This window comes from Balaenoptera borealis (assembly GCF_965194805.1).
Source record: "Balaenoptera borealis genome assembly, chromosome: 13".
Classification (NCBI taxonomy): Eukaryota; Metazoa; Chordata; class Mammalia; order Artiodactyla; family Balaenopteridae; genus Balaenoptera; species Balaenoptera borealis.
In genome coordinates this window covers 67803855-67825759 of record NC_138870.1, presented here as the reverse complement: position 1 = coordinate 67825759, position 21905 = coordinate 67803855, and the positions used below count along the sequence as shown (strand labels likewise).

The window sequence follows — 21905 nt, the reverse complement described above, 5'->3', positions numbered from 1 at the left end:
TTTCCTGTCTCAAGTATAATTTAAAATGTTGACTGCTCCCTAATATCAGAGAAGATTTAATCTACTTCAGTACAACTTAAAGAGAATAATCCTATTAACTCTGAAAAGAAATCAGAAATGAAAGCAATAAAGGAAGAATAAACTGATTTATATTATATTAAAATTCAATAAAAATATGTGTTCTTACCACTTCACAAGTTGGCATAACAAGATTTTCACAGCTACATTCTAAAAGGCAAAAAACAACATATTTATATTGGTCAAATATATTAATACATTCTAATAAAACTTTAAAATATGAAAATTAGTTACCACAGTGCCATGTTGGACAACATTGACCAGATACATTTTCTTTCACAAGTTTCATATCTTGTGCACATTTGAGTAGTGGCGTAGGACAAAGATTTGGCTCACACACTAAATAGAAAAATAACATGAGTAAAGATTAACTTCATGTAGTTGCTAGTTTTCACTAGCTCCCATTTAGTTCACTGCCATTACTGATGTGATACATGGACTTGGATCTCCCCAGAGCTGCCTCTCCCACCGCCCAACTGCAGTGTGTTGGTAAGGACAGAACAAATGACTCACAAGCAGATACAACAACAGTAGTAGAACTAGGACACCCTCACCAGGTTAAGAGCCCTGAGAAATGGCAGCGGGGCAAGAAGAGAAAGGAGGTGAAGAGGGTATGGAATCACATGTATATCTAGAAAGTCTAGGATGATGAGAAAAGTCATCATCTATTTTGGGGAAGTAACGATACTGTCCAAGAAGCACTCTTAGATGTATGGAAACATTACATGTATTTAATATGCTAGAACTCAACTAAGGTCTCATATAACAGTACAATTAACATGCACTGGCCTTCTTAAATATTGAACATACCTAGATATTTTTAATTAGTTAAAATATACTTACCACAGTAATACTGAGGACAACAGAAGTGTGTAGTATTAAGATCCACAGTGAGAAATTCTCCGTCAGTACATAGTGGAATAGGTTCAGTGCAGGATTTGCAAACTAAAGGTGAAACAAAAAGGCAAAGTCACAGCTGAGCTAAAAACAAACTAGTTATCAGTTCAGATTACTGTACACATATAAAATCAAAATAAAAATACATTATGTAAAACAAAATAGGAAGCAAGGAAAATAAGGATTTAATAAACGGATCTCCTTATTTGGTCATAAAAACAATAATACTATCTGAGTGTATTGCTTTATACTTTCCCAAGCACAGTGATACAGAAGAACCATCTTACCAGAAATATAAGATTTCAGGAGTAATTTGTTCTTACTAGGATCAAAATACCATTGATTTACTTATTTAAGTTTTCTGAATTCACTACTCTTGATCACTCCTATGAATGAACAAGGTAGTAGGCACCTGTTCTTCTGAGCTCTTAGCCTCCCTCTTCCAACTTTGATAACAACTCTCTTAATGAACTTGAGGAAATGCCTCACCTACGCAGTCTTGGAGTGACCCTTAATAAAGGTTCCTCACTCTTACCAGGCCCATGTGTAGGAAAAACCCACTTTAGACGAATGAGAATGTCTTTCTATAGCATTTGAGTCATAAATAAAGGCACATCAAGACAGGAAACGGATGTTGCTGACTCAATCATTAGTGACTGCCGCCTAGAGAAGCTGGTTTCCCTCCTTCCCAGGGCTTGGCTGAATGCTTCATCTTGATTCTACAAAATCTTGATTCCCCAACTGTCCCAATAATTGGTTGTGCTTAAGCTAGCCGGAATCAATCAGTTGTTGCCACTGCAGTCAAAGAACCTTAAATGATACAAAAAGAAGTGCTTTGATCTACATAGGTTTATCTGAAACCTACATTAATCAACAGCCTTTGATATAATTCCTCAATGAAATGGAAAAGAGAATTCTTTATTTTTCAAAGTCTAGTTCGTCAGACAGAATATATAGCTCAAATTCAGTCATTTCCCAGACACCTTTCATTTATTTCTACCATTCTCTTTTCGAGATCATCTGCTTACACAGGATATACAGGAGATGAAGTTTTAAAGAGGTAGGCTGCTTAGCAGAGTCGTTTATTTAGCTGGTTATTCAGGAAAGCCAGGGCTAAATTTTCCTCTGAAAAGAACTAGGTGCTAGCCTTATTTTTTTTAATTGATTATATTATCTTGATCATGTTTTCAATGATATACATAGTCTTTGTCGATAGGGAAAAGTAGTACTAATTGAAATAATTGTCAAGAATCATTTAAAATGCTGTACTTTCTTTTCTGCTATTCTTGTTCAGTTGAATTTTAAGAGTATATCAGCAGAATATTGGTTACCATTGAGTCCCATGAAATTCACATGAAATGAGAGATTTTCCCTAGATCCTCCCTCTTCCAGGAAATGACCTCACAGAATGCTTACCACAGGCAGGAGGAAAGCAGCAAGTCTCTTCCTGTTGAACCTGAATCATGAACTGGTCTTCTCTGCATTCTGGCACTGCAATTTTGGGGCATTTGAATGGGTCACATTCTGCAGAAACATTCCAGAGATATTTGGAAATGTGTATAGAGTGAGACAATAAATAAATGAAATAGTGTGGCTCAGTTCTCTTTGAATTTAGTGATAATTAGCTCATTAAAAAAATCTTAATCTTAGCGGAAATATATAGGAAATAGCAGGTTATTTATATATAAAATAAATACTTTTACATATAAAATATATGTAAATAGACATTTTAAAAATAGATATAACATTCTATTAATCATATGTATGACTAATCATCTCTGTGTGTGTGTGTGTGTGTCTGTGTGTGTGTATATATATATATATATATATATATATATATATATATATATCCTGCTATAAAATCTTAGCAGAAATATATAGGAAATGGCAAATTATTTACATTTAAAATATACAAATACATACATTCAAAATACGTATTTCCACTGAAATTAAGGTCTTTAAAATGAGTTAATTATATATATATATTTATATAATAAATAGATTTGAAGTTCATATATATACATATTTATAAAGAAATTGCAGCTTTTTAAAAGGCTACATTTAGCAAGACAGCTCTGCAAACAATCTTTTATAATAAATTTCCTTGTAGACACAAAAATGTGAATTTAATCCGCTACTCTGAACAGTGAACCTCATTCTTACTTTTCCTAATTAATTACTCACCACATTGGTACTGTGGACAGCAAGAAAGAGGGCTATGGCCAACGATCAATTTTTGACTATTTGTACATGTTGGAATGGCAGTTTCACACAAAGTCATGTCACAGCCTGGAAATAAACAGAAGTATTAAAAAATTTGTGAACACAACTAAAATCCTGTGTTTCTAACTCAAAGCAGGGAAATGATTCTCACTATGCATGTTTTTACACTACAAATTAAACCATTCAGCTCATAGAATGGTCATATGTGAAAAGGCAGCAGAGTTAAGGTTACCTATTGTTGTCTTTGACCCCTGATTGTCATAAGTCAAAGATTCCCAGATCTTTTATCTTCACGTATTTCTGAATATTATTATTTGATAATAGCCAGAGTTTTGCATGTCTGTTTGCAAAATCAACAAAACTATAATGAGGTAAAACTTGCTTTGAGAAAGTGTAGGTGACATTTATGGCAATACTTTCATTGTTACTTTAACCCCATACATTTTTTTTAACACCAAGCATCATGCCTGCCCTGCTTTTTCACAAAGAATATCAACATATTTTGTGGCATTAACAGACTGTAAGGCTTCAGCCTGCATACATACTGCAAACTTCCTTTGAACAGCAGGTCCACTTATCAAAGAAGCCCAGGACGACTTCAGCTTCTCGTTCACAAATTGGCGAGGGCTCTTCATCACAATCAGGTTCTATGGGAATAATACTTCCATTCTCCAAACATTTGTACAGGGCACATTCGTCAATGCCCCCATTCCAAACCTCCCCAGCAGTTCGAGGCTGGTCTTCACTATCAGTGCACGCTTAAAAAGATAGTCAATGTTATATTACTTAGAACCTGGGCACGAAAATAAACCAAGCTGTGATGTTTTGATTTCAGACTGTGACTTGGCCCAGTGACACAGGTAACATGTCACATTATCTACCCTTTCTCAGCTTCTTCTTTTTTGTTCACCAGCTACTAGCTTACATTTTTCTTTAATGAAATTTTTATAGTCCACAGAAAATATTTTTCCCTTCTACAGCTATCTGTAAATTTGTATGTCCTCTTCTATAAATAAGATGATTTGTTAATTATTTTTTATTCAAGTCTTGTTAATACAATTTATTTAGCTTGAACAAACTTAGTAACATAAATTTTAGTTGGTTTTAAAATATCAACTATTAAAACTGAGTGGTATTAGAAAACGAGGTAGTCTCTACCTCACATTAACATGTTTGTCATATCAAAATTCAAAACATTTCAGCTTTAAAATCTAAATGTAGAAAGTAGGTAGTCAAGCAAAATATTATTTAGTGACTCTATTACTTTTATTATGAATGTTTTACATAATGATAAATATGGCCCTCTAGTAGTTCTTTTAAGGAATAATAAAGATAAATGAAGTGACCACCATATTCCCAGCCTCCAGTGAATTTCTCTTACTTTATTTACTACCAAACCAATCTCACAGGTCCCTAAAAACAAATATAACCATGTATATTCTCAAATTCTTCCACAAATACTTTCTTCAGTGGCAAACACAAACTTTTTTCTGAAACGATATATGCATTTCACTTCTACTTGCCTTTCCCTTGAATTACTAGCATTACTTCTGACCATAACAATGAGCCCTATGATAGATAAAGTACTGTACTGAAGTTTTCTCAGTTGGGCCCTTTTTTATCCACAACCACCACGGAGACAATGTGTCAGGATAAAATGGTTTGAAAATGAAAGTAGAAATACTCAATGTTTTCTCCCAGATAACAACACTTTCTGAAATTTCTTGAGTGTTTATTTTTCTCTAGGCACTGTTACAAAACTCTATTATTTTATGTATCCCCACACTAACCTTGTGGGATAAGTCCTATTATTTTCCCCATTTTACAGATGCATAACCTCAGGCTCATAGAGGTAAAGCTGAATCATTAATACATGAAATAATTGAACTTTCAATTCAGTCCACATACTATTCTCTTCATTCTTATTTGCCATATTCTTTTCCAGTTATTATAGGCATAAGTATAGATTAAAACATATCACCACCGAAGCCCCTAATTCTGGTAACTTCAACTGAAATCATATTAATATCAAACTACATACTCTCTTCCTTTCCAACACTTAGATGACCTTTAATCAATCTTTCTCAGCACATCTCTCCAAGTTCTAAAAAAGTATTATTTATTTGCTGGGTCCCTAAGATGTCATTTTGTACTTCTCTGCTTACCACATTCTTTCTCTGGAATGCACTGAGTTGACTCTGGCCTGTGAAGAATGGTTCCATTTTTGCACGCACAGTCTTCTCTTAAATTCAGACATGAAGAGTGTGCATAGAACCATCTGTTCAGACACGTTCTTGCTTCACAAGGTCGCACGCAGGGTTGATATTCCTTCCCCTCTGGGCAACTCAGAGCTATAAATAATAGAGGATTTGTGGAATTTGCTAATGATAAAAGTGACCTACTTGAATTCTAGTAAAAGGAAGAAATGTTAGTTTTCTTTCTGAAAATAAATTTTGCACATTTTCAGTCTCCTCAAAGTCCATATTTCATGTATTACTTAACTATAAATTAGAAACAAAACAATCAATGAGTATTTCTGAGCATCTTCCAGGTGTCCAGCTAGTATTATGCTATAGCAGGAAAAATTCATCTGATTTATATCAAATAAATATGACCAAAACGCAGCCCAAATTTGGTTGGCATAAATATAGAGTCAACTATTATGAAGTTACTGCTCTGTGCAGTAGGAGGAGATACAACAGTCCACACAGAATAAGCACAGAAATATGTTTTAAATATGCAACTCAACCAAGTCATAGAAAAGAAAAATCCCGCGTATTTAGGCTTAATCCTTCACTGTCAAAAGAAACTACCATTGCTGAGCAGTTTCTAAATGATGTTTCAGAAAATTCTTGTTGATTTTCAGTGATCTTAAAAAGTCATACCGTTAAAAAATGAACATGCAGCTGGTGGAGGTGTAAATTTGTAACATCTCAGTAGAGAACGACTGTAATAGTAAAACTGAAGATGTTGTATGTTCCCAGTGAATCAAGTAACCCCACTCTTGAATAGTGAGTACCTCTGGGGGAGCAGGGAGAGGAAAGGGATAGGAGAGAGCACACCAGGAGCTGCTTTATTTCTGAAGTGGAGTCATGTAACTGGTGTCTATGATATATTATTCTTTATCTGTGCATTTTATTCTTTTTTGGGGGGGGGATGAAAACCTTTTATTTTGAGCATTTTAGTAACATTCATTTTGAAAATCTTTTACCATTGAATGATTATAATTAAATTAACAATATTTTTGGTAAAATGTGCCCAAGATTGTTGAAAAGTTTAATAAAAAATTTGTATGAAAAGTTATAACTTGATGAGAAAGCTTGAGCCCTATGTATAAAAATGGGTAAAGGATAAATATAAAAGAAAAAGGAAATACAAACATGTATCTGGCAAAATATTGAACCTAGATATTAATCAAAGAAAGCCAGAAAGATTGGTTTCTAGGATGTAGATATTATGTTAGGAAGAAGGAAAAGGGGGAAGAAAAATCTCCAACCTCTCCACATACAACGTGTAAGGACAAGCATGGGAAAGAGAGGCAGGTTGAATGAGGACCAGCAAAGTGTGCTGTAGGATATAAGATTAAAATCCCCTTCAAACCTCTGTGATTTCTTCAATATTTCAATCTATTTTGCTAACTAACATTTGTGGACTAGGTTTTCTTTTGGGAGAATTGAGGCCTACTTTAAATCCATTCATTCATTTATTCAAATTGAAATATAGTTGACATACAATATTACGTTAGTTTCAGGTGTACTACATAGTGATTTGACACTTGCATACATTATGAAATAATCACCACAATAAGTCTAGCAACCATCTGTCCACATACAAAGTTATTACAATGTTACTGACCATATTCCTTATGCTGTATATTAAATCACCTAGGCTTATTTACTTTATAACTGGAGGTTTGTATCTCTTAATCCCTATCACCTATTTCACCCCTCCCCACTGGCAACCACCCATTTGTTCTCTATTATCTATGAATCTATTTTTGTTTTGTTTGTTTTGTTTTTTAGATTCCATATATGAGATCATACAGTATTTGTCTTTCTTTGTCTGACATATTTCACTTAGCGTAATTCCTTCTAGATCCACCCATGTTGTCGCAAATGGCCATATTTCATTTTTTATGGCTGTGTAGTATTCCATTGTATATATACCACTTCTTCTTTATCCATTTATCTATAGATGGGCACTTAGGTTGTTTCCATTTCATGGCTATTGTGAATAATGCTGCAATGAACATAGGGGTGCATATTTCTTTTTGAGTTAGTATTTCTGTTTTCTTCAGGTAAATACTCAAAAGTGAAATTTCTGGGCCATATGCTATTTCCAGTTTTTTGAGGAAACTCCATACTATTTTCAATAGTGGCTGTACCAGTTTACAAACCCACAAACAGTGCAGGAGGGTTGCCGTTCCTCCACACCCTCACCAACACTTGTTATTTTTGTCTTTTTGATGACAGCCTTTCTGACAGGTGTGAGGTGGTATGTCATTGTGGTTTTGATTTATATTCCTCTGATGGTTAGTGATATTGAGCACCTTTTCATGTGTCTGTTGGTCACCTGTATGCCTTCTTTGGAAAAATGTCTATTTAGATCCTCTACACATTTTTTTTTTTCTACACATTTTTTAATTGGGTTGTTTGTTTTTTGATGTTGAGTTATATGAGTATTTTGGATATTTTGGATATTAACCCCTTAGCAGACATATATTTTGCAAACATCTTCTCCCATTCACTAAGATGCTTTTCCATTTTGTTGATAGTTTCCTTTGCTGTGCAAAAGCTTTTTAGTTTCATTTAGTCCCAGTTGTTTATTTTTGCTTTTATTTCCCTTGCCTGAGGAGACATAGTCAAAAAAAATTGCTAAGACTGATGTCAAAAAAGCATACTACCTATATCTTCGTCTAATTTTATGGTTTCAGGGCTTACATTTAAGTCTTTAGTTGTTTTGAGTTTATTTTTGTATATGGTTTGAGAAAGTAGTCCAGTTTGATTCTTTTGCATGCCGCTGTCCAGTTTTACCAACACCATTTATTGAAGAGGCTTTCTTTCCCCAAATACATCTTGCTTCCTGTCATAGGTTAATTGACCATATAAGTGTGGTTTTATTTCTGGGCTCTTTATTCTGTTCTGTTGATCTATGTGTCTGTTTTTGTGCCAGTAGCATACTATTCTGATTACTATAGCTTTGTAGTATAGTTTGAAATCAGGGGAGGTGATACCTCCAGCTTTTTTTTTCTTTCTCAAGATTACTTTGGCTATTTGAGGTCTTTTGTGTTTCCATACAAATTTTAGAATTATTTGTTCTAGTTCTGTAAAAAATTCCTTTGGTACTTTGATAGGGTTAGCATTGAATCTCTAGATTATTTTGGGTAAATGATAATTTTAACAATATTAATTCTTCCAATCCATGAGCATGGCATGTTTCCATTTGTTTTTGTCATCTTCAATTTCTCTTATCAATGTCTTATAGTTTTCCAAGTACAAGTCTTTTACTTCTTTGGTTAGATTTATTCCTAGGTATTTTGTTATTTTTGATACAGTTGTAAATGGGATTGTTTTCTTAATTTCTCTTTCTGGTAGTTTGTTATTAGTGTACAGAAATACAACAGATTTATGTATATTAATTTTGTACCCTGCAACTTTACTGAATTCATTTATTAGTTCTAATAGATTTTGGTGGTGTCTTTAGGATTTCTAGGTATAGTATTATGTCATCTGCAAACAGTGACAGTTTTACTTGTTCCTTTCCAATTTGGACACCTTTATCTCTTTTTCTTGTCTGACTGCTGTGCCTAGGACTTCTGATACTATGCTGAATAAAAGTGGTGAGAGTGGGTATCCTTGTTTTTTTCCTGATCTTAGAGGAACTCCTTTAGCTTTTCACTATTGAGTATGATGTTGGCTGTAGTTTTCTCATATGTGGTCTTTATTATATTGAGGTATGCTCCCTCTGTACCCACTTTATTGAGAGATTTTTATCATAAGTGGATGTTGAATTTTGTCAGAAACCTTTTTTTGTACCTATTGAGATGATTTCTATTCTTCAATTTGGTAATGTGGTTTATCACACTGACTGATTGGCAGATACTGAACCATCATTGGCATCCCTGTGATAAATCACACTTCATCATGACATATGATCCTTTTAATGTGCTGCTGAATTCAGTTTACTAATGTTTTGTTGAGGAGTTTTGTTATCTATGTTCCTCAGTGGTACTGGCCTGTAATTTTCTTTTCTTTGGTGTCTTGCTCTGGTTTTTGTTGTGAGGGCACACTCCTCTCTGGTCACCAGAGCTGCATGCTCTAGCAGTTCCCCCCATGTAGGCTGTGTGCACGCTTCTGTTGTGGCAGTGCCAACTACTGTGGGTGCACTGGTAGGCAGGGCTGGCCCCTGGCCTGGTTGGCTGCAATGCCGCAGTGACTGGGGGCCCCTGGAGGGTGGGGTAGGCTTTCTGCATGGCTGTCTGCACAGCCTGGAGGGCTTGCAGCTGGTGCTGACCCACTGGAGGGCAGAGAAGCCCCTGGAACTAATAGGCTAGTGGGAGGATTCCAAAACAGTCTTTTGCCAGCACCAGTGTTATTGCAGTAGAATAAGCTCCCAAAAATGGATGCTGCCAGCATCTCCATCCCCAGGGCGAGTCTCAGTTGCCTCCTGCCTCTCCAGTGGGCTCTCCAAGATCAGCAAGTGGTTCTGACACAGTGACCTTTCAAACTACTTCCTCTGCCCTGGGACTTGGAGCATTTATGCACACCCTTTAAGAGCAGAGTCTCTGTTTCCTATAGCCCTCCAGTTCTCCCAAACATAAGCCCTGCTGGTTTTCAAAGCCAGAAGTTCTGAGGACTCATCTTCCTGGTACAGGACTTTTAGGCTGGGGAGGACAATGTGGGGCTTGGACCCCTCACTTCTTAGGAAGGACGTCTACAATTGTGATATACCTCCTGTTTATAGGTCACTAACCAAAGGGTGTGGGTCCTGACTATACCGCATCTCTGCCCTTCCTGCCCATCTTGGTGGTGTTCCTTCTTTATGACTTTTGCTGTGGAATATCTTTTCTGCTAGTGTTCAGGTCATTCTCATAGATGGTTTCCCTGTAAGTAACTGTAATTTTGGTATGTCTGTTGGAGAAGGTGAGTTCAACGTCTTCCTACTCCACCTTTTTGACCCCCACCCTTGCTTTAAATTTAGATCAGGATAAAAACAGAAGTTGCTTAAGTGGGAGACCTAACTAGAGGTTACATTTACATTCATTTTATTCTTACAAAATTATTTTGTGGACTTCCCTGGTGGCGCAGTGGTTAAGAATCCGCCTGCCAATGCAGGGGACACAGGTTCGATCCCTGGTCCCGGAAGATCCCACATGCCGCGGAGCAACTAAGCCAGTGCACCACAACTACTGAGCCTGCGCTCTAGAGCCCATGAGCCACAACTACTGAGCCCACGTGCCACAACTACTGAAGCCCACATGCCTAGAGCCCGTGCTCCACAACAAGAGAAGCCACTGCAATGAGAAGCCCACGCACTGCCACGAAGAGTAGCCCCCGCTTGTGGCAACTAGAGAAAGCCCGCATGCAGCAACGAAGTCCCAACACAGCTAAAAATAAATAAATAAATGAATTTAAAAAAATGATTTTGTGATGAAAAGGAAAAGAAAGAAGTGAATGCAAAAAACTGGACTGTTATTTGAGTGTTGGAAAATATTGTTTGAAGTGTACTACTTACAGCAGTAATCAGGTGTTCTCCACGGAATGCAAATGTCAAACTTGTTACATAGAGCCACATATGCAGAAAGGGCATCACATTCATAGTTCCAAAAATAGGTATAATTGATCCACATCTTTTCACAAAAGTCTTGTGGTGAAACCTAGAGATACATTGTGCCTTGGGATAAGTTATGTTGTTTTATTTCTCTGAAGGCCCTAAGCTAGACTAAATTATTTGGAGAATCAAAAGGTAGCAAGTTAATATTCATTATAGTTCCTCTTTGACCTTAGATTTTCAAAGCTTCATAATATTAGATGTCACCTCTGAATTTATAATTTTTTAAACACACAGTTTTAGATAAGATAAATATTGTCTGTACTAATCTACATAAATCTATCTTATAAAGATGGAAAAGAAACAGAGTATGTGGACCTAGCAAAAACCTATTTCTGATATTACATTTTGGGTTACAATCATGTTTTCTATATACCGAATAAGACTTTGATCTATTGCAGATAAAACTGGAAGCTCCTAAAGCTTTCTGTAATGATACATGGCACTGCCCATTAAATGAGGTTATAAATGCTTCTCAAAAAATCGTGTACTAATATTGAACATTGGTCAAATAATTTATATAATTTGTCATGCCTCAACTTAATTAGAAACTCATTTTTTCTACAGATTATGTTTCATTTTGATCTAGAGATATCTGAAATCTAAATAATTTAACTTGTAACAACATTCACTCCAATTTTTCTCTGCTCATTTATTCAGCAAACATACTAAGCATCTACATTCAGATGTTAAATTTGGACACAGGTCAAAGTGTCAGATAAAAATACTTAATATTTTTCATATCCTATCATTTTTTCTTCAAGGTCCATAGCTATAAAAACTAAGATATTACTTCCTTTTTAGTCTCCTCTGTTGAATCTCCTCAGTTTCCAACCATTTCACTTTTCATGGAATACTTGCTATGATCATCAAGAGCCCCCTACTTGTCAAATCCAGGGAACACCCTGATATTCTAAACCTCGCCAACCTCTCAGAGGCGTATGATGCCATGCACGCCCCCTGTGTCTTAAAACCCTCTCCCTTGACTGAGAGCACCACACTCTGCTGCCTTTCCATCTGTTCATTGCTGTCTCCTCTTCCTGCTTCATTCTGAGTATTTGTCTAGACCCCTTCCTTGATTGCCCTGTCTACTCACTACAAACACTCTTCCTGGGCTCACCGATTCCCACAGTTTCTACTGCCATCTTGGGCATTTACATCTTCACCTTGGTTTCTTCATAAGTTAAACAGAGTTAATAATAAACCTACTACTACTTAAGATTGCTGTGAGCTAATATATGGAAAGTATAGAGAGCAGACTCCGGCACATCGTACATGAGTTACTGTTATTTTTAAAAACTCTATATACTAATAACTCCCCAAACTTGACCTCTGGCTTCAACTGGTCTCCTCTGAGATCTAGAATAGCTTCAAATTTTTTCTGGGTATTTTAGCCTTGAAGTCCCACATGACTTAATTTTTCCAATGTAAAAAAAAATTGTAACCCTTCTCTACTAAACCCACAAAAGCTGATTCTCCTGTATCCTCCATTCATCCATTCATTTATGCATCCTTTCACAGTTTATTGAGCACCTAACTATATATCAGGCACTGTACTATTCATGAGGAATATAAAGGTGACTAAAACAGACCTGTTCTCTGCCTTGTGGATCTCATAGTTAAAGCCTATGTGTTGAATCAAGAGGAGTCACCATGCTAAAACAGATCACAGGAGGGAAGTATTCTAGCTTAGGACACTGCAAGCATAAAAGCCCATTTGCAGGAAAAACCGTGAAATAGTGCAACAGTTGAAAGGAGACTGAAATGCCTGGAGCTTAGCCAGTAAGAAAAGTGTAGCACAAGAGGAAGCTGGAAAAGTAGGCAGGCCAAAGCATAGAGGAAATTATAAGCCCTGATAAATTTAGAGCATATTCTAAGGGTAAGTGAAAGACACTGAAGGGGGCTTCCCTGGTGGTGCCGTGGTTGGGAATCTGCCTGCCGGTGCAGGGGACACAGGTTCGAGCCCTGGTCTGGGAAGATCCAATGCGTCTGGAGCTTGTGCTCCGCAACAAGAGAGGCCGCGATAGTGAGAGGCCCGCGCACCGCGATGAAGAGTGGCCCCCACTCGCCGCAACTAGAGAAAGCCCTTGCACAGAAACGAAGACCCAACACAGCCAGAAATAAATTAATTAATTAATTTAAAAAATAGTTTAAAAGACACTGAAGGATTTTAGGTAGAGAAATAATCCAATCATGTTTCCATTTTCAAAAGATCATCTGCCCGCTATGTGGAGATTTGCAAATGAGGATGAAGATTAGAAGCGGAAAAATGAAATGTCAAGCATTCCTTTCTTTTACCATCAAATTCACTGGGAGGAACCTAAGGGAAAGCTGGAGCTATTATAGACTAAATGGTACCCTGTGTTCCTCACTATGCCTTGAATAGTCAAGCTGAAAAGTTTCCTGATGTAATAAACCTTCTAAGTTCCCAGTTAAAAATGCAATTTTTGAAAGTCCTTATGCTTTAAAAAGACAGATTACAATGACACTGAAATGAGTTAAAAAGTATTTGCTATTTTTTTCATTTTTATATGCATGCATTTTAAAATGTAAACATTTAAAACTTACTTTGTTGCAAATCTCTGAGTAAAACTGAAGCTCCAGAAAGATACACCATTTTTATCCCATGACTTCATATCCTTTGTCTTTTCCCTCAGAGAACTCATAGAGGGCAGGCTGAGAACTACGGCATCTACGCTTGGTGGTCGAACACAGAAAGTCCTAGAGTGAACTCCTTCTGCTTTGACAATTCACTCACTCTCCTTCTCAGACTTCGCCCCTCCGTAAGTCTTGCACTAAGCTATTTCAGTGTTTTCCTAACATGGCCTTTTCCAGCAACCCTGCTCTTGTCATACTGTTTTCTTGGCCTAGGTCTCCCTTCCTCCTTCTTCTCTCCTGGCAAACTCATCCTTCTAAATAATTAAGATGTCTGAAACTCTGGGAAGTCTTCTCCCGACTTGGGCTCCTATGCATCTACATATTGTATATTGTGATTAATCTGTTCACAGACTTGCCTTCCCTCTAGACTCTTTGAGAGCAAGGAGAGGGTCTTTCTCATCTTTGTATCATAGGAGTTTAACACAGTGCCTAGTAGGTACTTGATCTCACTAACTTTTCATTTAATGAGACACGAAATGATGTATTTGTCTGTCTTTTGTCTCTAACAACAGATCTTTTTTTAACGATGCAGATTATTTAAAATATCTACTAGTCACCTAAAGACTAATAAAGAACAATTAAATTGAATATATGACAGATTCTATTACAAGTATGCACCTAAGAGGCCAGGAATTGATTAAAGCCTCACTGTCTTGGTTTCTATACTGGGTTACCAAATGGCATTCATCTCTTTCTCCTAGAGGCATTTATTCATAGGAAAAAATTTCATTTTTCTTGAAAGCTGTAGATATAGTTCAGAAAAAGAAACATGGGGGGAAAAGATAATTATCCTTCCTTTCTATAAGTCAATAAACAGTAAATGATTTTAAATTCCAAAGTGTACTGAGAGGAGGTTTGGGGATAAACTATTCTCAGCAGAAGAACATCATGGCAAGAACAAGAATTTATTGGCTTTTACTCTCAACATGTCTAACATGACAGTTCTGATTTATGGTTGCTTTCAACTTACTTCATTATGGCATGGGATGAAAACTCTTCTATTTAATAACTCAATGCAGTGACTGCAGTCGTGCTCAGTACAATTTCTAACAGGCCTTCTCGTTGTTACTTCAAATGATTTCTCAATTTCCCAGCTCTCAATAAATAATTCTATGTCTTCCATATTCGTAATGATTGTGCCATTTTGCATCCTTAGATCATCATCTGGATCTTCATTGCAAATTCCTAAAAAGATGTGTGACATTTAGAAGGAAAATTTTTTTCACTTAAACCAAATATAGGCAGCAGAAATAAATCATCTCAATAACTGATTTAAAATGAATAAATTATTTACTGAATCAGGCGCCAAATTTATGTCCTATGACTTTAACGTTGATGGATTTTTTTTTAAATTATGTGTCTGATTCTTTGATAAAATAGTGTAGAACTGTCTTAACCAGATAAGAAAGAAATTATAATCCTAGAAGTCAAGATATGTGAAAAGATCATAGAAGAAGAAAGAGGAGATTGATTCTGTCCCTACACTCTTCCACTATCACCACTATCTCCTAATTTAAGAACTAGTTCTTAAATCTGACAGGGTATTCCCCAGAATAGTAGACATTTTGTGATTGCCTCCTAAGCATCTATTCCCCTAGGAAAACCCTGCCTGAAAACATTAAATTTTTCTCTTCAGGAACTATCTCTGCCCCATTACCTAGCACATGACACCACTCCAGCAGAGGGCCCTGGTAAGCATAAAGGTAAGCCTTACTCCCTTTCATTAACAACTGTTACAGGTAATCCAGGCATAAACCAGTCAGCTTGTGGCAGTCACTTAGACACATAGATTTGTTCAACATTAGAACAACCATTGTTAAGCTCAGGACTTGACCTGGGGAATTCTAGGACATAGACAATCTCTCTTGCTTGCAATGACATGGCCGATTGATGGCTGCGATGCTGTGACCTGCTATAGCCTCTAGCTTCCTTCAGGGAAGCCAAACTGAGGACAGAGCTTGCTTTTTATCTAGTGAAGTGAAAAGCCAAGGGAAGTACAGAGAAATGGGCCTAGGACCCTGATCATAACTTACCTGAATCGTACCCTACTTTAAGACATAATTTTTTCTTAATTCCCAAGGCTCCTAGCTATAAAAGATATGAGTTAAACATTTTTTTCAAGTATCAAATCTTAATCCTCAAGCAATTATAACAAGATCAATAAAGGTTTCTGCTGCCATAGTTGCCCCACACTTGTAAATATACAGGAGACTGAGTACAGTGCAAAAAAATAAATAAATAAATAAAACTCAAGTTAAGTGAACTATACTGTAAATCAGCTATGTTTAAAGTCTAAACTCTTCTGGGAAGAGGTATTGGTAGTAAAAATATGTTTTCATTGCAACTCCAGCCACCACTCCTGCAGACTTCACAGTGCTATGTAGAACAAGTTGTCAATATAGACCTCCCATTCTGGTGTCCATACTCAGTTTGGGTCACACTCTTGTCCACTACAACTCAAATCAGCCAGCACCCTGCTGTCCTTTTAACAAACCACCGCTCTCCCATTGTGGAGGTCAGGAAGTTTAGGGGGGTGACCCTTGTTAGCAAAAAGGTGACCCTAGCCCCTTCTCTATAGTGATTAGTTAAGAATCCAGTTAGCAGACTGTCTCCATAAAAGCATGAGCTGACAGTAGAGGAAAAAACCAAACAAACATGAAAATCAAGCAGAAGTTATAGCACACAGAAGTGATAAATCAGAAGAGAAAATGTGCATTCCCCAAATCCCTGAGTTATTACTCAATAATATCTATTGGGTTATTATGTATACCCAATACCATGTATACATAATAACTATTTCCACAATGATAACCTGGTCACCATAGAAGTCTGTGCTATGTTTAGCATGCTCTAAACAGGCAAGGAAATTGTAAACCATTTTAGTCAAACTTTCCACTAAATGCTTTACATTTTTGAAGAAGAAATTTGGGCATTTCATATAATTTGTTGAGAGCAAGGACTTGGTCTATTTGTTTTGAGTTGTCAGCACCAAGCATAATGCCAGACACTCAGAAGCTGATCCATTAACTTTTACTCAATTAATATTTAGTGAGTTTAAAATAGATGTATTTGTACTAAGCTAATATTTATTGACTGTATTAAGCAATGTGTTAAGTGTTTTACATTAACTTTCACATTCAACTCTAACAACAATTTTGAAGGTAGATTTTACTATTCCCATTTTAAAGATAAGAAAACTGATGTTCACTTAAACATCTGTAAAGGGGATAGCTCAGGCAGACACCAGAGCCAGAACTGTTCTTTTTATTTTGTTATGTACCTAGAGATATTTCTAATTTGTTTCCTTTGGCTTATCACTATGTATCTATGTAACATATTGTGATAAGGAAGTGTAAGATGTACCTTTACACTTAGGTTACACTTATGGAACCTAAGTGTAAAGGTACATTTGGGCTTTACACTTCATAAGAAAACTGGGACTAATATTCAGAACATTGTGTTCCCTGTATATAACTTTCAAGATGACTTAACTAAGTTTTCTTTGATTTCAAACTTAAAAAAATAAGAAACAAAGTTATTTAAGTCTTTAATCATTCTATGCCTCATTTTTATCACTTATAAATTAACACTAGTGCCTACTTGAGGCTACTGTTAGAATTAAATGAGTTAAAGTATGTAAAATAATGCCTGACACTTCATTAATGCTTAATAAAGATGAGCTAGTAGGAATACAAACAGTATTGTAGAAACAGTGGTAAGCATATATTTCCATAAAATACCCAAGTTGAACTGTTATTTCTTGCTTCTAAGTCCATTTATGGAAAGACATTGCTTCCTTCAGTATTCACATGGGGAACTGAAAGTTAACATCACTTTTCCAACCCAAAAAATGGGGTAAGAGGGGTCAAGATGGTGGAATGTGAACAGAAAAAAAAGAAGAAGAAATAGAGATTTGAAAAGCAGTGCTCACCACAAAGTCCTTCTGTGTAGGATGACAAGTTAAATTGAGAGCCAAAATGAATGTCTACAATCCCTGTAAGATGAGCCCACTTTATGATTAGTCCAGCTGGAGTAGTAATCACATACATTGAACCAGAATCCTCTATGGACAGATCTTGATTTGAAAAAGGCAAAGGTACAGCAATAGAATCCACTTCTACCTAAAATTACATAATACATTTACACCTATTAGAACAATGTTTATGTTTTAATATACACTCATAAAAATTAGGAAAATTCAGATTATTCCATTTCTTCTGATTTAATGTAAACTATTTTTCAAAGCTTAAAAATCTATTTCTCTGCTGCTGCCAGTTTCTCACAACTCCTAAATTCTTTTATTGTTCTTTTGCTGTCTTGCTATAGTCAATATTTGTTCTAACCTCATTGCCCTTTATTCTCTTCAAAACCTAAATTTCTTCTAAGTTATATATGCTTTTTTATGTTTCCCCCAATATATGTTGATTATACCATTACCTCCTAATATAAATTAAAGATAATAAAGTTTTTTTCAGGATGTTTTCTTTAATCTGGGTCCTCTATTTAATCTTCTAAATCAGTGTTTGTTTAATTATAATGTTCATAATAACCATCTGTGAAGCTTGGTAAAGATTAAGATTACCAAAATTCTACTTCCAAGGTTTGGATTGGATCCTAGATCTTATATTTTTAACACGTTTTCTTGGTAATACTAATATAAGGAATCCAAGGATTTTTACTTTGAAAACAGTGCTTTAAATAACAATGATGACATGGAACCATGAGCTGTAACTAGCAGTAAATTTCTCAGAGTTCTATCTGACTAACCATCCAATTTCTCATCTTTATATCTTCCTCCTCTTGCCACACTCAAGCTGAAACAGCCTTCTTTGCCTGGTTAATTTCTACTCATTCTTTAAGATTTATCTTAGGTGTCACCTCCTCCAAAAATATCCACTTGACCCTCCTATAAACTGCATTTTTAAATGACCTGTATCTCTGTTTCCATGGTATCTTGGTCATCACTCTATCACTATAGCTCCTACTTCCTTTTAATTGGCAGATAATTACATTTATGCACCCCACACACAACTGCAAGTTACTTGAGATCAGGACCTGTGTCATTTTATCACATAAACTCACTAAATGATTTTTTAAGTTAATAAATTTTCAACTGAATACATCACCAGCCATCAGTTCAGCTGAGGCCAAAAATAAGCCCTTCCAACCAAACATTCACAACAACAGCACGGACCAGGTTTGAGTTTAATTTCCCACCCACTTCCTGTTAATATACCAACCTCATTAAAATCAAAGGTATATATAGAAATTCTCGTGTCCAAAAAAGTAACACATTCATATATTTTAAGTTTGCCTTAAAATTAAACTTTCTGATATCTTACTGCATTTTAGGCTCGCTTTAACACTGTTTCCAGTCCAGAATGTATGGCCTGTGCTAACAGATTTCCAGAAAGCATATAACATCTCAGCCATTTTGAGCAAAATCTTTATAAATTATTTTTTTATATTTTTGAGAGACCATGTAGATCTGAGTGAAGCATCCAGCTTATAACTCACTCCTATTTGGTAAATATAATTCCTTTGGATAAAGGTTTTTCCTGTAAAATCAAATGGCTCCTTTCCAACTTTTTAATGATGCATTGCTCTTCTTCAGTTCATTTCAATAAATTTAAATATTCCTTCATTTTTTTAAAGCTATCAATTAATGGTGTCAACATTTCAAAACTACTCTTTCCATCTGTTTTTCTCTCAGTAGTCTTCCTTTGGGTATTCTTGGCTGCTACCCTTTGCAACCTTATGATCCTCTCTTTCACATCATTTCCACTTTGTCTAATTTGAAACACTAAACATTAACTCTGACACTAAGAAGCCTGGCCACTCATATTATCCAAGAGAGCTTTAGCATGTTTAACATGGCTGTTTCAGTTAACCTCAAAAGGGGAGAAACACTTGCAACAGTTGGCATGTTATGGTAGGAGACATATAATAGTATGAAACACATTTTAAACTGTCCATGAAAAGAATGATTAGACATCATAGCAATGAAAGTCCACTGATATGTTTAATTTCCCCTCTTTTTGGAAATAAGTGTGCTTATATAATTTCTCAATTTCATCCATTATGAGGATATGCTTTAACTTTGTGTTCCTACCTTTCTTGCTGCCCGATTGACAAGTACTTTATGCAGAGATGTGGTCAAATTTAACTTCTTAAAACAAAGTCCAGAGGTTCTTCCAGAGGAAGCCTTAATTTGAAAGAAAATTGAAACTTTATGGAGTTAAACATAATTTTAGCAATAAACATAAGGAATTCACTAGACATTTTGCAGATACTCACTAGCTTTTTAAATGAGTTTCCATTCTGAAAAAAAAAGTATCCGGAAAAAACATTTAGAAAAAATACATTACTTGACTTTTAAAAACATTATTTGGATTAATACTATATGCCTCTAAATATATTCACATGAAACACGTTTTGTTTTAAGTACCAGAAGATAAATCTCAGTGAGTTGTTGAGTCCTTTCTTACTCTGGGAATACCTAAGGTTGCAACATACTTCTGCTGCTAGATTTATGAAGAAATGACAAAAGAATAGATTATGACTTACCTGATTCATGGAACATTTTTCAATATGAGCAACTATAACTTCCCCAGGAATTCTTACTAAGATATAAGAAGCCATACTATACAATGCTGCATTATTTCCATCAAATGTAATAATGCTGAGTTCTGACAACATGGAACACCGACCTAAAAAGTGGTAGAGAGTAGATTTAGTCTATTAACTAATTATTTGTATTACAGTAATAACTGCTCCTTTATAAACATCTTTTAAATTAGTCTCCTTATGTTTGACAAAAAGCAACTCTAAAAGTTACTGGGAATCAAAATCATAAATCAAATGAAGAAAGTTCAACAATAACTGTCTTGATGAGGTGATTGCTTCAAAAAAAATAATAATCTCCCCCAATTAAAAATTGATTGCCATGTAAGGAATGCAGACTTACACGGACATTCCCACTCAGGGCAGCAAATATCGCTGTTCACTTGAACAGGTCTTCCCCGGAAACCACAGTCAGGCACTTCTATGTCCTTTGGGCAATTAAGAGACCAGTTGTACAACTTCCATTCCATATTAAGGCATATATATTGGGTACAATTATAAACAGGATCAAATTGTTGAGGCTGTTAATAAAAAAGAAAATTAATGCATATTTTTCCATTTTCAACTAATGTTTTAAATTAATTTTTAAACTTCCCATTCACATTGCTTATAGTGTACATTTCCTAAATACAAAAGCTTTTGAAAGATGAACAATTAAAATTTCACTACAGCTTTTTGTTGAGGTATCCTCTCTGAAATACTCAGTATGAACTTCATTTAAACTCTACCTTAATATTGATTTGATTATCAGAATTGCCCAGATACCCAACTTCTGAGTAAACTGAAGTCTTGTCCTAAATTGACTAGATTAGTGTTTTGCAAGCAGACTTATACAGTGGCAGGCAACCTTTCATATTATGTTGTATAAAGCTAGTATATGATTAAGACTTCTGTTAATGTCAGTTTAAAAAAATTACAACTTAGTATTATCCAAATTTTTCATTAAAAATCAAATGTGATATCAGTTTGACAGCACCTGGATAGAATCATTATAAATTACTTTTTATATATAGCTCACAGACTTCTAGATAAATAAATAAAAAATAAATAAGTGGTAGATTTTTTTATAAATTACATTCTATATAAATTATAGTAATAACTGTAGCAATGATAAATAATATAACATTTATTATGCTCCAGACATTGTTCTAATTAGTCCATTTTATTCCCACAAAAACACCCTCTGAGGTAGGAGCTAATATTTTTCCCTATTTCATAGATAGAAAATCAGGTTTAAGGTCAAATTAACTTGCCCCGAGTTTCATAGCTAGTAAATAGTAGAGTCAGAACTTAAATCCAGGCATTGTTGCTCTGAAAACCAGTGCTCTTAACCACTACTCTATACTGCATCTCAGGGGATGGAGGAAGAAAAATTAACATCTATTTAGCACCTATTATATATCATGCACTAATAAAGTAGCTTTTTCATTTAATTCTCCCTAAATTTCGTGGGTCAGTTTCTATCATTCCAGTGTTATACATGATAAAAAACAAGGATAAGAGAGGGTAAAAAGTTTTCTAAATAGTGAGACTATTAAGAGAGGACTTCTCAATTTAAAAGCCAAAAGTAGGCAAATAGTCAAGTTCAGTCTTGC

At 35.4% G+C, this 21905-nt stretch overlaps 1 protein-coding gene across 3 annotated transcripts in view; it reads right to left on the bottom strand.

The window, feature by feature from the left end:
- OTOGL (otogelin like) overlaps window positions 1–21905 on the bottom strand; it is a 157199-nt gene that overhangs the window by 17237 nt on the left and 118057 nt on the right. For all 3 annotated transcript variants that reach the window (XM_082350724.1, XM_082350722.1, XM_082350723.1), the window contains 14 exons: window positions 20654–20831; window positions 20254–20396; window positions 19984–20007; window positions 19799–19891; window positions 17618–17807; window positions 14657–14871; window positions 10933–11074; window positions 5364–5549; window positions 3744–3956; window positions 3160–3264; window positions 2392–2499; window positions 922–1023; window positions 313–417; window positions 188–228 (listed from right to left, as the gene is read on the bottom strand). In XM_082350724.1, the coding sequence (XP_082206850.1) occupies window positions 188–228; window positions 313–417; window positions 922–1023; window positions 2392–2499; window positions 3160–3264; window positions 3744–3956; window positions 5364–5549; window positions 10933–11074; window positions 14657–14871; window positions 17618–17807; window positions 19799–19891; window positions 19984–20007; window positions 20254–20396; window positions 20654–20831 (1845 nt within the window). The remainder of the gene's footprint in view (window positions 1–187; window positions 229–312; window positions 418–921; window positions 1024–2391; window positions 2500–3159; window positions 3265–3743; window positions 3957–5363; window positions 5550–10932; window positions 11075–14656; window positions 14872–17617; window positions 17808–19798; window positions 19892–19983; window positions 20008–20253; window positions 20397–20653; window positions 20832–21905) is intronic.